This window comes from Perna viridis, chromosome 15 (genome assembly GCF_037379345.1).
Source record: "Perna viridis isolate PV_CMFRI_1.1 ecotype Kerala chromosome 15, ASM3737934v1, whole genome shotgun sequence".
Taxonomy (NCBI): domain Eukaryota; kingdom Metazoa; phylum Mollusca; class Bivalvia; order Mytilida; family Mytilidae; genus Perna; species Perna viridis.
In genome coordinates, this window is record NC_142459.1 from 1,102,639 (window position 1) to 1,120,464 (window position 17,826).

General features: G+C 31.7%; 1 protein-coding gene across 10 annotated transcripts in view; it reads left to right on the plus strand.

Moving 5' to 3' along the window:
- Positions 1 to 17,826, plus strand: part of LOC148596471 (uncharacterized) — a 281,131-nt gene that overhangs the window by 111,120 nt on the left and 152,185 nt on the right. For all 10 annotated transcript variants that reach the window (XM_088564182.1, XM_088564181.1, XM_088564179.1 and 7 more), the window contains 3 exons: positions 15,063 to 15,161; positions 15,503 to 15,544; positions 17,736 to 17,826. In XM_088564182.1, the coding sequence (XP_088420308.1) occupies positions 15,063 to 15,161; positions 15,503 to 15,544; positions 17,736 to 17,826 (232 nt within the window). The remainder of the gene's footprint in view (positions 1 to 15,062; positions 15,162 to 15,502; positions 15,545 to 17,735) is intronic.

Genomic DNA, 17,826 nt, shown 5'->3' on the forward strand with positions numbered 1-17,826 from the left:
AGACCTTTTAAATGTATGTCCTCTTCAAAACCAAACTTCATACATGTGTTCTATAATTAAAACTTTATTGGAGTTCAGTAAAAACAGAGGTGGATCCAAGAGAGACCTATGGTCCTCCTCATATTTGAAAAAAAATGATTTTATAGAAAATTAATGATACTACATGTACCAATAGTGAGCCCCCTCAAAGGTCATATTTCCCCACATTATCGGAGTTTCTGGATCTGCTACTGATTTATGAAAACAGTGATTGCATATTGCGGTCAAATGAATGAACAGATACACTAAACGATTAGTAAATGTCATTATCACTTGCCATGGTCCAATCAGATTTTCATCACTATATAAAACTTGAAAAAAAATAATCATCTTGGTTTATTTGTTAAATTAAATCATTAGGTATGAGCTTTTTTGTAATCCTTATTCCCTGAAAAAGAGAGATCATTTATAAAAAAATCAATCTAGAAATTATAAGCATTATAAAACTCAAAACTTCGAAATTTATTAACTCGATCCAAACCCCTGGAGAGGGTAAAAGTCTACAATGAAAAAAAGAAAAAAAAAGAAAACATTATTACAAACATAAATATGCAAAAAAATCATTATAGTCAAAACTTACAGAACATGTTCAATATTACATGTATTATGAAGCCAATTTTGATAATATGTGTACTGTAAATGTTTCAACTTTCCTGTCAATTTGGCTTTCCATACATGCAGGATATGAACTAATATTAAAAGTTCTAAAATTACTTGCAAAGTTTCAAAATAAATGTCATGATCGGATTCAAATCAAAATATCTAAGTACTTATAAACATAATCACAATATTCATACTAGTATCATAACGATGAAAAATGGTTTAAACATACATCTATTGCAAAACTATTCAAAAACACTTCAAAATGATTGTAAACTGTTGACAACAAACGTCTATATTCATTCAGAACACAGTTGTTCACTTTAACACATACCTTAAAAGTACCAAGTTTGGTCAGGAATTTACGTAAAGTGTTAATGTAAACATAGGCAACACTAGTGACCGGGTTAATATATAGGACGTTCTTTTATAAGAAAGAGGCGGTATGTGCAGATTGAATTTGCCTATATTTGAAATCATAGGCGTGCCCAATACTGCTGTATTATTATTATTATTTATATTAGGAATGACGTTTTTGGATTATTATTTATATTAGGAATGACGTTTTGGGGCATGTATTTGAATATACTGTTAAGATATATCGACTGGATCAACCTCCTGCTAATTTCTGAAGAAAAATATAAAAAGAAATAAAAATCGTCAAACTGTTTAAGTCTTGTTTTATTCACGGATGAATGGTAAAGCTACATGTTTCCGGAATGTGGTTATAAATATGAAATATCTCGATTTTTTCGATTGTTTTGTGTTATTTACTGGGGATTCCATTTCAATAAATACAAAGTTAATTTGATGCGTGGATTTCCGAGTTGATCATTTCATTTAATTTGTTAAAAAATATTGGTTGTCGCAGTAAAATATAGTGTGTCATAAAATTATTACAATTTGTACAATTTCGCTACAACTGTGTGATAAAATCATCGGTGCAGCACCTTTTTAGACAATTAAAATATGAACCATAGCGTCCATGCGGTTTTATAACGAAGAGAAACTATCAGTTCAAGTGCATGTACAAGCCTTTTTAAGGTAATCGACATAATTTGTTATCAAATTTCTTTTAAATGGATATCTCAAATATTGTCGAATGATTGATTTGTCTTGAGATTTGATATTTTATATGACCATTTCCTTCGAAAAATTGTGGTTAATTTTGTAAAGATTATAACTTGTTGTCGCATTTTCTATTGCTACATAATATCAAATTCAAGACCATATACCGAAGTTTGCCGATATGTAGTTTGGTCTATCCCATGTTTTATGGTAGTTTTTATCTGATTTTTTATCCATCTATCTATTTTGGACAATTGTCATCCATTTCCCGTATAGGATATTTCTTTTACATCGTAATTCTTCGTTGGATGGAATGACCAAGTGTACTCAGGACTTTTACCTGATTATATTAACTTTCAATAAGGCAGGTGTCGTTGACGTTTATTTTATAAAGATTTCATATTGCTAGTGTTTAAGTTATTATATTTGTTTTCGTTGTTTCGTCTTGTTTTTGCTATTTAGAATTAAGCTATGGTAAGAGGAATCAAACACTAGCACCAATACGTTCTACCAGAGATTATCGTAGGAGTTACATTATTGGATACGTAGGTGTTTATACAAGAAATATATATTCAGGGGTTGGAATGTTGAAATAAGGGAAAAAATTGAAAATAAAACATGACATTGTTTTTATTTGTGTAATACAGTCACGATTTTCAAACATCCCCAGCACCACTACTTGATTGAGTGTAATTGGGTTTTGTGAACATGAACATATTCCTCACTATATTATATTAATTTGAAAGACTGCACTTATCAGGGTTACTCTCTTTCTCTCTCATACTCAAGAGACAATCATTCCATGATACATACATATTATATCTTGTTTTTTTTTTTAATTTAATAAACACATTTTTAGTTATCAACTATCTGAAATATTTCCTTTAGGACCCAATATCTCTTGAAATCTATACAAAACATTTTTTTGCTTGGCAATAAAATGTTCATTGCAATAGTAATGTCGAATTGTTTGCTTTAACCCAATAGTTAGGCCGTTTTCTTTCCATTTGCATTTGATTTTATACTGTTTTCCAATAAATAACAAAAAAAAATAATTTGTTATTTGCAACAGGAACACCTGAAGTAATAAAACAAAACAAAAACAAAACAAAACAAAAAACAAAACAAAACAAAACAAAAACAAAAAGACAAAACAAAATAAAAAACAAACAAAAAACAAAAACAAAAAAATGTTCCATAGTCTCGATATTATGACTTTTTTTATATGAATCTTGTACAAAAACATATTTGTAGGTACAAATTGATGTAAACACTTGTATTGAAAATTACTACAACAGTTCATATTTGGGGGAAAATATTTTTTTCCATCTGGAATTTCAGTATGTAATTCACTTTCCCATGTCAACAGTTTTTCATTGGAAGATAACATTCTAATTTCACTAAATGACGATAAATAAATCTAATACATTTATTATTAACAAAAAGTTTCAAATATGAATCATCAGCAGTGTTTATCACTGTTTTGTCTACATTTTCTCTTGATAAATTGCCTCCAATTAATAGACATACTTGATATTAAGGAGACATATTTAACAAAAGTTGTTTATGCACCTTGCATTTCAGTTCTGTAAATGTGAGCAATTGTTTCCTGACTATATCAAATACATCACTAAGATATTTGACATCTGAATCCTCACACTTAATAAAGTAAGAAACATTTTGTAAAGGCGCAAAATTTAAAATTTCTAAGCTTAAGCACTCATTGATATATGTACGTTTTTGTATTGTTTAAGATAACGATAAGGCATAAAACACATCTTTCCAAAACGAATTCCTAACATTTTTAGATACTTCTAATAACTTTCTCGTTTGTAAACAAAAGGTCGCAACCCCTCAAAGTCTTTTAATTTAATATCAAGTAAACATTGCCACTCTCCTTCTTTTTTGTAAAAAGAGCCTTCTCCGCCACCCTATTTTCAAATACATAAAGAATGTAGATCGACCATCTTTAAACCACCATCGTCTTTGTCAACTTTGAATGTTTTACGTTTTATCTTTTTTAGTTTTTCCATCTCATATGTAAATGTAAAACATTCTATTTAAGTCATTAATCAAAGATTAAAAATAATACCCGATAAACATTTATTAAGTGTCAGACTAGTCTGACTATTTTCTCCATTAATACCCTCGACCTAAAAAAAAGTAGAAGCTTGAACATTATCTGCATAAAACAACGCCTGATAAAATTTTATAGAGGCTTGAAAGTATTTACAGGTAATGATGGGTTCCTGTTATACAGATATTCCTAAATACAAACCTACCCTTTACAAAACAAGTCTTGACACTCCTGTTTCTGACCCCACCTTATCATTATACAGACTTGTTGCCATCATTTTGGATATTGGTTTCCACAGACTCTTTCAACCAGTTTGTGTGAAAAGTCAAGATGAAGAAAAACGATCATTTCTTCCACTACCGTTTGTCAACAAAGGTATAGATGCAATTCATTTGGCTGTCATCCTCCATCACCAAAACGTTACCAACAAATTCCCCCATATTTCAAAGACAAATCGATATTCATATTACTATACTTCACCCATCCCATCCAAAATTTTCAATTATAAAAGGCTATTGCAGAATCTCGAGATTGAGGACTTCAAGGCTAAACCACCTCCTTTGTTCTTGCAAAACCTCTCCATTCAAATATGGTCCTTTTGGTCACGTCGTTACGGGAGATTTAACCATTATCGAAAACGAATCTCTGCGTCCTTTCTAAAGGTCCCAAGTACCGTGAACCACGCTCCATAAATTGGAATTATAACTTTAAAGTTCTTATGGATGCCGTCGAGGACTATGCAAGAAAATGGATAAAACGAGAACAAGAAGACATTGATTCTCTGTGAGTGGTTAAAGGCCGTGAGGTCTTTAATTTTGAAACGAATGAACGTTTTAAGTAGGTCAATGAGTGTCGAGGCTACATCAGTTTTCAAAGACCCCGATGTAGCAAAAACATTGTCTACTATACATGACAAATATGTTGTCGTACCAGCAGACAAAGCCCAAAAAAACATTGTTTTTGTCTGCAAACGTTTTATATCCAATGTTTATTATCAGAGGTAGACGTAGAAAGTAATAGCAGTGATAAGATCTACACTGCTAGCACTCTCTCTAAAGAAGATATTTTGGAAAACCATAAATCTGTGCTATCCTCTTTTGGTCTCTCTACCAAGGACGATGATTGTGATTTACTGTCTATGTACTGGATTCCTAAACTTCACAAGAATCCATACAAACAACGTTTCATAGTTGGATCTGCAAAATGTACCACCAAACCTCTTTCAAAACTTTTAACTTCTATACTCACAACTGTCAAAGAGGGTCTACAGTCCTACCACAACACTTGTTACTCCCGTAGTGGTATGAATTCAATGTGGATCCTGAAAAATTCGAAAAAAAATTTTGGAGACAATCAGTTCAAGACTATTATCTGAATATAATAGCATTAAAACCTAAGATTTTTCAACACTGTATACTTCTTTTCCCCATACTCAGTTAGAATCCCGACTTAAAAACATTATTCATCGTTGTTTTTCCAAAAAAGATAGTACACCTAGATACAAATATATAGTTCTTGGTAGAGATTCCTCATACTTTGTAAGAAATAATTCCAAATCATCTTCCAAATATACAGAGGAAGATGGTTACAAAATGCGGAAATTTATAACTGAGAACATATTTGTCCAGTGTGGTGGACGTGTTTTTCAACAAACGGTCGGCATTCCAATGGGAACAAATTGTGCTCCTTTACTTGCTGACCTATTCCTTCACTCTTATGAGGCTAACTTTATAGCTGATCTGATCAGAAAGAAAGAAAATCGTTTGGCTAGATCCTTCAATCTCAGTTTCCGCTATATAGATGACGTATTATCTTTAAACAATCCTAATTTCGGGGATTTGATACATCGCATCTACCCAAAAGAACTTGAGATAAAGGATACTACAGACACTGTGAAGTCAGCCTCATATCTTCACCTACACTTAAAAATCGATGGTAAACTATTGACCAAACTTTCCGACAAACGTGATGACTTTTCATTGCATGAAGTTTTGAAGGTTTTGAATTTAAAAATATAATATATAACAAGGTTCTTTACATTTTTGATCAGTCGAAAACATCTGGCTGTAGTTTCTGAAATTAGAACATATTTTTGAGGCAAAAGTTTTTTGCATATTTCTCCAGAACCGTATATAGGGTAAAATAATTAAGTGTGATTAGATCTATCTGTGGGCAGTATATTTGTGAAAATCAATTGACTTAGGTTGGAGTTAGAGCCTTTTTGGAAAATTGACCGATGTTACTAAAATTGTGTTATAATGGACATACAGCAGTTATACGCATAAATCTCCAACATCAATAGGTTAAGCCAGTCATAAATGTAGTAAGTGTGTTCACCATGATGATTTCTACATGATCTCAAATTTTCCAGACTCTTTGGGAATAGAAGCAGTTGACGTGTTAGTCACAAACTATACCGTTTAAAACAATTTAAAACTATTTTCAAACAATATTGTAATTATTTGTAAATCACCTAAATTGGTTCGTTAAGGAATCGGGTATTGATTGGAACACCCCAAGGTAATGCCACTTACAAACGAACTACTTTCGACAAAGATTAAATCCGAAATAACTTTAAGTCCTTCATATCTTCTCTCTTTTTGTCATTGCAGTATCAGCGGTCCATGAAACAGCAAAAGAATATCTTACCAATAATATACCAATCAATGTTAATGAATTTTAAAATAAATTATACCACACAAGCAATGAATACCTTCCACGTTTGTTATTCAAGTCTTCAGTATGTTCTCCACAAAGATCACTTACTGATAAGTATATAATATCCAGATGAAAATAATAGATTTCCAAAAGACGAAAAAGTTTCGCTTACGGAACTTTTGTTCAATGAATGATTTCAATTTTTCTTCTTGATTTAACTTATTTCGTTTAATCTGAAGATTCAATATTTTTGCAAACAAGTTTTCATAAATAGCATTAGCTGAATAAGACTTTATTATAGATAATGCCACAATGTAAACAAGGTAAATTGTTAGTTGATAGTGTGCACAACCCTCCGTAATAGAAATTGGGATTTTTTTAAAATATGTATTTGAACATGATTTCAAAACAAGAAAGCTTTATATTATACCACACAGAATGGCATAAGTAACGTCATGGTTGACATGGTTAAGATGACAAACTTTTTTTAAAGCAAATCTAACAAAAAAAACATAAAAATGTTCCACTGAAAAGGTTGGTTTGATGAGTGCAAAACGAAACTGAACTTAGAGAAATAGGTTATTTTTATAGTTCAAAACTACTTTTCTGTCTGATCGTCGTGGACTCATCCTACTTTCTTTGCGGCAAATTATTTTTTCATATCTTCCTAGAAATGATACATAAGTGAAAGGTTTATTGAATCAATGTCCATATTTTTATTAAAATCCTAAAAATATGCACTTCACGCTAGTCTGTGGGAAAATTAATACGATACTGAGACCTTTTATTTTTGATCAAGTCAAAATATTAGTAATTTAGAATTTGAATAATGTTAAATGCAAAAATGGTATACCAGTTTTCTATATTGTGACATTTGATATGATGTACACGTGTTTCAAAGAGTTATCTCTCCTCAGATTTTTTAAAACAAATATGTAGGAAGACCATAATCAAAATATTAGTTGTATACAAAAAAGTACTCAAAACTGAAACTATCGAAAGAGGAAGTCAAATCACCGAGAGGTTCTACCATATGCAATGGACGGAATGAAGCTTCTGTGTTTTACGTATTTTTAGATTTGGAATACTGCAAGAGTATAAAAAGGTGGATAAAATATGATAAAATTCGTGGTCAAAAAAGTCTGACTAATTGGTTGGTGAATATCTTTGGGGACCTCAGGTTCACCAGCAGTCGATCCAGTGGTTCTTAAATACAAAAAGTACAAGTTTTATATATATTAAATTTCGATATCCTGTACACGTGTTTCAAGGAGTTACCTCTACTCAGCAGTATTAAAACAAATTGGTTGGAACATTTGCCTGTTAATTTCTAAATAAGATTACAATATAAAAATCGTCAAATTGTTTAAATCGTGTTTAATTCACGTATTAACATTTTACATACATACACCCTAAATGTGGACACAAAATGAAAAATCTTGTGTCTCCTACCTTTTTTTACTGATTCTATTAAATTACATATCCGATATCAAGTCTGTTCTTATATTGTGAGATTCATTAAGCACATGAAACATTGTCAAAGGACGAGAGCGATATAACAAACACCTTTTAGTAGTCGTTTAAAAATATTCTGAAAATTGAGATATTTTTCAACAGTAGCTTACAATTGCAGATCCAAAGTGGTTGCCTGGTGTAAGACCACCCTTTTGTGTCTGACAATTTTGTTGGTTTTTGCGCAAAGAAATAAGAATGAGCAAATAATGGTTTAATTCCCTCCGCTCCTTTCATAAACTGGTGCACCTGCTTCATACTCATGTTTCTAGTAGAGTCTTTGATGCTCATATATTTGTGTTTCTTTATACGTGCTAATTTGTTTATTTCATGTCCTTTATAGTGTGTCTATTTTCCTCTCTGGTCTTAATCGTTGGAATATAGTTTATTCCCCTAGCGTCAAAACCGGATGTTGCATTTGAAAGAGCATTCGCTGGGTTTTTGTGACAGACTTAGGACGTCTTACATAATGTTCCACCAATATTCCCAGTTTGTTTGTGGAGGTAGTGTTGCTCATTCATCTTTGGTTTGGCTTTATTCTGAACGTTTTTGTTTGCTCATTTCATAATTTGTGTTACTTGTCTAGACGTTATCATAAAATTTTTATAATACACAATGTATGTTGATATCTTGTTCCCCATGCTTCATTCTCAATGCCGTATTTTATGTTGCCACATTCGTATTTGTCCGGTACATTTTTAGTCCTTAAACACTAAAATACTTTTAGATAAAAAATCACTACTGTATAAATATTCTGTGACGACCAGCCAATCATTAACAAATATGAATCATATCGTTTTCAACATGTTATTATGAAATGATAATCATATCGAACGAGTGGGATATGATTACTGTTCACAAATATGCTTCAGCCTTCATATGGATATCGCATGATTTTCCTATGATAATCACATTCTTTGAATATGTTTCCAAGCTAAAATTGACATATGACTGTTAAATGATCACCAAGATAATTGTAATTACATTTTAAGTTCTTTTTACATTACATCCAAATGATTATCCTGTACATAACACTGTTGATCCACTGATATATGTAGTAATCCAGAATAAAATCAAATAAATAGGATAAAATGAAGACTTATTTCTGGTACAATAATGTCAAATGATTTTATCCAAAGTTTGCTTTACTATGAGGTTACACATTATTTTTTTATAGAAAAAAAACACATTTTATGGTATAAATGCTAAAATTGTCGATAATAATACTTTGTAGGTGGCTACAAAGCAAATATCTTAGTTCAAATTCTTTAAAATGATATTTTTTTCTAAAAATATGCGATTGCCATATCTTTTAATTTCCATTATTGAATTACAATTATTGCAAGAAAATCAACGGAACCAAGAATCTAGCGGAAACAAAAATAATGTTATCCAGACCAGACATTGAAAACAGACAAACACAACAAAGAACATTAAGTAACTGAAATAATACATGCAAAGTAACAAAAATAAAAAAGGTAAATGAGCAACTCGGGGAGCATTAACCGGGTGCACCGATAGGGCGAGCATCATCTGCTTTTCTAGAAACATCCGCCGAGTTGCTCATAAACAAGTCAAGTCGTCTTAGGTAACAAAAGAGGAAAGGAAAACTATGACATGTTGAATAAATTAGAATAAAGCAGATGGGTACACCATAACGATCTTTGAGTTCATGATGACAACCATGAAACTTATGTAGTGATGACTTCAATCTTGTAGCAACATAACCTTGTTCCAGAAGCCTATTTGTTAGAGTTCTAGCGCGATACAAAAAGTCTGTGTAGTTTCGGCAAGCTCTGGCATAATTTATGAGTTGTCATTTGAACACTCCATACGCAGGTGCTAAAGGGATGTTGGCACAGGTGAAAAGAAAGTTGACAATTCTGAATGAAAAGTCAGAACGTTTGTCGTAAAGTTTGGTCAATAGACGGTAGAGTTCTCACATCCCTTTAGTCTTCATATATATTACTTCATTTTTTTTTGGTCATATAACGCCAAATGATTAGGTTTAGCCAAGTCTGATATAGGGTAAAAGTGTTTTAAGCATGATGCTATCTATCTGTGGTCCAATGTTCGTGAAAATCTGTTCACCTATTTTCGAATTAGCACCCTTATGAACGTGTTTTGCTTATTTTGAAGTTAGTATCGGTATAATTATATCTCAGAATATCCTGCACAAGGTGTTTGCTTCGATTTTGATCCATTTAAAAACCTGGCTGGAGTTTCTAAAAATATAACATAGGGCTGAGACTTCACTTTTTCGAATATATCTCCAAGACCGTTAGATTTAATCAATTCTTATATCTGGTAAACGTGTTTAGCAAGATGTAATCTATCTGTGTGTAAATGTTTCTGAGAATCTGTGCATGTTAGAGTTAGCGCCCTTTTTCAAAGAACAAAAACAATCTCATCCTCAGAAACATGTGAAAAAATCGAATGAAAATTTAAAGTTATTGTTTCCTTGGATTTTTGATCCGATAAAAAATGGCCGTCGATACTAGAAATAGCCATTATGATCTAACCATACAAACAAATGGAAAATTTATTTTTTCAAATTTAGTGTTTTACCAAACCCACGAAAACTGCGAAGGTAATTTCTACCCAACAAATACAAATGCTTTCACAGTAATGGTTGGTGAACTTATCAAATAAAAAGTCATAGATTGTTTCCAAAATCGGTTTCTTTTAAATTTGTAAGCCTAGTAACACTTCATCATATTTTCATTCTTTACATCTATTATAATAACAATTCTTAACAATGGAATGTGACGGCTGAAGTAATTTTTAAAGAAAAATATTTACGATTATTCGTATAGGTAAATATCTCTGGTTTTTTTTTTCAGTGGATACAATGTATCATATTTTTGTTGACATATGGTAACCAATACAATGCTTGTTTATTGTTCAAGTTGTCTGTATCTTTAGTCTACTGAACATTGTTTAGTATTACTGTAGCAGTCTATACATACATAACAATGAAAAACACTTCTTTTTAAAACCATGAACTGTTTCAATAGAGAAGTCTACAAGAAAGTTATAAAAAAGGGTAACATCAAAATTACCAAACAATAATCCGATTCATAATCAAGTAAGATCCATAAACAAATTTGGAAAAATATGTTTTAAACCACCAGAACAGCTGATACTGCAATGACCCTGACTTTGTACAGGAATTTTAAACGAAATGGTGGGCTAAACAAATGTTTCTAACCTCCCTCTGCCGTTGAGGTGTGAATATACCAGTGGCGATGAAATTGCATTTACATTCTGTTGCGTCATAATCGGTAAATTGGCGGTCACATCAGCAAAATGAACAATTTCAAAAAGAACAAAATAATCATTACCTATGATTTCAGGAAAAAAAAACTGAGTACTTTTTCACCAAACACTGACATCATAAGTAGAATTTGGTAAGATACCTATTGAGACGCATTTCTTTATACCCCTGATTGATTCAGATATTTATAGCGTCCAAGAGAATCAGATTATTTAGCACTTTCTCTTGCGCATCGAATCAGTGGTGAAATATAAACACCACATGTATGAGATGAGGGTTATTGCTGCACAGGTAAAGAAAATGTATGATATCAAAATTAAAGTTTCTTTCACCATAAATCTTCGTGCTGACTTCCCCACGGTCACAAAATTCGAGATGTGATCCGAAAAAAATGTAGAACAAGCTGTTTCTGTAGTCTCCCTTAGCTCAAGTTCTGTCGGATATATTGAAGGTAGCTATTGAGTGTTGGTGTTGGACAATACATCATCAATGTATTTGTATGTAAAAATCAAGGATTTAGCATCTTTTATATTGTTATTCTTAACGAGATTTTGAAAAGATTCAGTATCGTATCAGCACACAAACGAATCGGCTAGGAGAGGAGCACAGTTGCAAACCTGTTTTCCTGTCTAGCACACTTTGCACTTGTTCAATTTTATAGAAAAAAATATTTGGATTTGTTACCAAGAGCAACATAATTTTTCGATTTACAAATAATCTTTCAAGCGGGATTTCAATGTATCATGTTACAACGCAGTGTAAAGAAATGAAAAGTGACAAGTTTGTAAATAACTAATTTCCGAAAAGCTGCAGTACTTAAGATTTTGAAATAAATTTTTAGAATGTTTTATTATCCAAATATGATTGACGCCACTACGATAGCAGGTGATACTGTGATTAGCTTGCCGTGCATCCTTCACTATGGACAATATTTCTGTTGTTACTTCGTACGTGTTGATTTGATTATTTTATGTCCTGTATTTTCCATATCTAGACTTTACCCTTCCGTTGTGTTCTGGTTGATGACAGTTCGAATTAACAAGTTGTTTTAATGGAGTATCTGAGTGATATGACCGTATGTCATGAATAATCACCAGAGCAACCGGTACAATAAGTAATTCCGGTGTTTTCAAGGCTAGTTCATGTTCTTTGTTATGTTTGTCTATTTTCCCTGCATAACCTTTATTCACCATTTGATCCTATTTCAATTGATTTTAGGTTTTAGTTCTTGTATAAAATATTTTTAGATTGAGATCTTCCTGTGTATTTGATTCAAATGCTGTGGATGAAGTGAAATACGTGTACGACATATTGAAATTTGCAATACATATGATTGGTATTGTTTGTATTTGATAATGCTCTTCTGATCAACAGTCAAATTTTGGTTTCCTTGACCACGTTTTCAAACGCATGAATGAATGACTGATTTCCATTAATGGCATAAGCTCTTAGACAACGTTTTGTGTTGTGTAGCCAAATAAACAATAAATTCAATGAATTTTAATACCTGTTTATGTAAATAGAAGGAATTGAGGTGCCTGATTTTTTATGCGGCCTTAATCTTACAGACAAAAAAGATCGTTTAAAACAAATTTGGTCTTTATTTCACGTTCGTTACAGAACTTAAACTCTTGTGTCTCTGTACCAGTCGCAAATCATATTCTAGTTAAAGACCTAAACAATAACTTCCGATGCTAATTTACATAAAAGCTACCCTTATCTTTAAATTATCTTGTGAAAATAACTCATCATTACCATTGCCTTAATAGCTCCTGTTTCATTAGTGGTAAGTATCAAACTTCATAATAGATATGAAGAAGATGTTGTGTGTGTGATGATATTTATTTATAACAAATTGGTCATTTACGAATTCCTTTACCTAGTAGCATAGGTAAAGCCAATCTAGGGGGTTGTAAAATACCACATTCTTCACTAAACTTAATAATGAGAGTACATACACAATTAGATACTATGATTTAGCAAATTAGATTTCCAATGCCGCCTCTTTCAAATATTGTGTTTTTATTTATTTAAAATTTAGTTGCGTATGCTTATTGAGTGCGACGAAAGAACCCAGCTAGCACAAACACGTAATAAAGATGTATGTTTGCATAATAATTACAATAACGTTTTCAATAACCATTCACTATAATGTTATCATAAAGTTTCCTTAAAAACACTGAAAACATTTTTAAAACGTAAAAATGTATGGTTGCAGAAATGTTATATTAACGTTTTCAACAACCATTCACTATAATGTTACTATAATGTTTTTCAATTACACTTTTTTCAACACAATCTAAATTATGAATATTTTAATGCAAAAATGCATCCACATACAATAGGTTTAACATGAGATAAGAAAGTCTCTATATTTTGAAGATGTAGCAACTAACTAAACGAAAATTTCAAAGATAGGTTTTGTTAGTTCACTTATTCATCTTCAGGCATCTCAAGCAGCGCCCATTTCCGTTCTTTGGTTTCCTGAAAAACAGATGTACATGATTATTGGTATAGTTACGATATACATACCTACAGCAGTTATAATTAAAAATACAAGAAAAAATATACATACTATCAATTACATATTACTTGTTGTTTTGCAACAGGTGTATATGTCCATCCTAGAAATGCCATTGTCTGCAAGATTAAAACATGCCGTTTTGTATCAAGATTTTATTTGCACTTTGAAACGTTATGAATTGAGTTTTTAAGCTGAAATTGTGGTGAGCAGATCTATGTACACCTTTTAAATGTATGTCCTCTTCAAAAAGGAAGTTGATATGCATGGAACCAAACTTCATACATGTGTTCTATAATTCCATATATCTCTGGAGAGGGTAAAAGTCTATAACAAACAAACAAACAAACAAACAAACAAAAAAAAGAAAGAAAAAAAAAACAATATTACAAACATAAATATCAAAAACTTACAGAACAGGTTCAATATTATGAAGCCAATTTTGATAATATGTGTACTGTAAATTTTTCTGTCAATTTGGCTTTCCACACATGCAGGACATCAAGTAATGTTAAAAATTCTAAAATTACTTGCAAAGTTTCAAAATAAATGTCATGATCGGATTCAAATCAAAATATCTAAGTACTTATAAACATAATCACAATATTCATACTAGTATCATGACGATGAAAAATAGTTTAAACATACATCTATTGCAAAACTATTCAAAAATACTTCAAAATGATTGTAAACTGTTGACAACAAATGTCTATATTCATTCAGAACATTCACTTTCAATTTATTCACTTTAACACAGACTGTTTGTATCGCGCTAGAACTCAATATTATACACAACCGGAAACGGAGAAACACGTACATTTTACGTAGCAGTACAAATTTTCGGGGCGTAACAAAAACAAATTTAAATCAAAATCCGAAATCACTTGAGTGTTTGTCTTCACAGCGTGATGTTGTCTTGTGACTGGGAAATTGTAAAATGACTTATTGACCAGCTATGTTTATAACACGAAGTTACACAGACTAGCATTTATCCAAAGTACTTTGGCATAAAGTTTTTAACTATCTAACTACAAAGAATTGTACTTGACTGGATATTCCATATGAAATATTCTAGTAGTTCGTTCGTCAATATCATTGACTTGAATGTTTATTCATGAAAAAACAATAGTAACTGTTAAGGATATTTCACTTGTTTATGTTGTACTTGGGGCAACGAAATCTGTCATGGGTGGCTGATCTATGCACCAAACACGCACTGTATAGTTACTTACTAGACATGTTCTGATAGCACCAAGCTGTTTGTTGATTTGTTTAATGTTATATTATGGTATTCTCATCTTCCGTTTTAGGATCAAACACCTCTACATCTTGCCGCCATTGGAGGTTTTAAAGAAGTAATTGCAGATTTACTGAAGAACGGAGCTGAACTGGACGTTAAGGATTCTGAGGTACTCACACAACTGTAATCATTCTTTACCAATAGTGTTACATATATAATAAGAAAAACTGGTTCCCGAATCCTTTTTTATAGATGCAATGGTAATGAAATTCCGTATAATTCTTTAAAAAATGGTTTAATCCTAATCCCCGTTGCACAACTTAGTAAGAGAAGACCTGCTATCTATTCATTGACGACCATTACCTACAAATGTGATAAGGCTACGTATATCTTTTGACAATTACTGTTATTATACATAAAAACAGGTTTGTCTATTTGTATATATATTTTATTTTATGTTTTAATTTTCAATTGTGATTATTTCCTTTGAATATTACTCTAATTTGGCAGGGGAACACACCTTTACAGTTAGCAGCCTTCGAATTTAATGAGGTAAGAACAGTTATTATTCTTCTATGAGTCAAAATAATTTTTTACCTCAAACTAAATGAAGCAACGAATTACTGATTCCGAGTTGCTCATTTACTTTTGTTACTTTGTATGTATGATTTTAGTTCCTTTATGTTCTTTGTTGTGTATGTCTGTTTTACATGTCTGGACTTTGTCCCTGGATTACATTCTTTTGATTACCGCTATAACTTTGGTTCCCTTGATTACTCCTACACACACGGTTTGTAAATGAACAAGAAGTATTTTACTATTGCTCAACTACATTTTGTGTCATTCATACATGTAGTTGTAGTATATTAGAGTGTTTTTTTTTCTCTTAGTTATACTTTCCACTTATTCACACATGATTAGTTGTGCTCAATATACAAATAAATTAATATGGTCTCCAATCAAAAATTTGTTTTGTTTTTGCTTGGTTTTGTTTTGTCATAACAAGACATTTTTGTTTAGGGCAAGATTTCACATACCTTGTACTATACATTGGAAGTAGTTTTGATAGTTAGTTATACATTTTATTTCTTGCTGGGAAAACAGTAATATATGGTTTTAGATATAGGATTATTTTAAACTTACTTTCTAAAAGTCCCCTCACAACGCTCTTGAGAAACACAGTGCCTCAATTGGAAACTTAATTTCAAACCATATTGGATGCTGTCGAAGATTATGCCAGATCATGGATAAAGAGGGAAAAGGACCAAGAACTAGAAATCGAGTCCTTGTCAGATTGGATATACGTGCAGCCCGATCGTTAGTATGGAATCGTATTGACGATCTCCAGAAATGTGTCAATAAAAAAACCAAGTCTGTATTCAACTATCGTGATGCACTCGAATGCCTTATCTCACTACATGAGAAATATGTTAGGGTCCCTGCTGACAAGGCTTCAAAAAACATTGTATCTGTTTGAAAATGCATTACCTCAATTGCCTTATTAAGGAATTGAATATTGATAGTAACTTCCTAGTCAATGTCACATGCAAACGTTCATTTTTTTAAATCGTCCACAAAATCAAGTTCTTCGTGTCTTCTCTAAACATCGAAACCCAATGTGGGGACTTACCTAACTTGTATTGGAATCCCAAAATTCATAAGAATCTATACAACGAAAGGAAGCTCTTCATCTTACACCACGAAGGGGATGTCAGTTCATCTTAGAAAGATTCTGTCCGCAGCGAAGGATGAAAAGAAAGCTTGTTGCAATACTACATACTCTCGAAGAGTCATTAATCACATGTGAATACTTAAAACATCTAATGATTTACTTCAAAACCTTAAATCCCACAGCTTTTCGGAAATTAGTTTTCTCTTAACTTTTGAATTCTCGACTCTTTACACTATATTACATCATGATAAATTGAAATCTCGTTTGAAAGGACTTGTTCAACTATGATTCTGTTTTTGCTTTTTCAGTTCACTCTATAAAAGGAAAACAAACTAAATGAAATATGACTTTTACAATTTTAAAAGGAGAACATGTAGTAACCTAATACATGTCTCACCTCTTGTCAATATTAAATAATGTGTGAAAAACAGAAAATTTTGTTTGACAGGCAGAGAACCAACCACATATCGGTGAAAAGTCTTATTAATTTTTTTTTATGTTTCATTCATCTATTTTCTTGAATCGGGATATTAAGTACACATTTGAATCTAAACTGAAATTCTTAGTTTTGTAAACGCAGTATCGGTTGAAGCAATGAACAATGCAAAAAATACGTATGTACATCTACCGGCCCGTTGAATGGTTCGGAGATAGATATAAACGCAATCGCTGGGTTTTTGTTGTTTTTTTTAGCAAAATTCTAATTGACTGATGCTTTCTCGCTATTTCGGTTTATTTATTTTTTGTAAATGATACCTCGAAAAGATATTATGCTTTGTATAAACATTGCATATTTTTAAACATCTTTCAACCTGCACAATAACAACGATTTACTAAATAAAAGGTGATTTTTATATTTATCAATAAAAATCACTAGTTTTCACCTTGATATTGTCATTACTGATTTTCCTTTTGGTTTATTTTTTTACCACTCTTTAGAATTTATTACATCGGTGTGTTATTACTCTTTTCATATTAATGGACTTTTAAATTTTGAACCTCCCGTTGCAGGCTTCTATAGTCAATACATGTACCTACAACACATTATACGTTGTATATTTTCATGTGAAGTCACAACTACATTCGGCTGCAAGGTTTGATATCGAGGATGCTATAACAATGTCTCTTCAGAATGGCGATCCGATCGATGGAAGAAATTCAA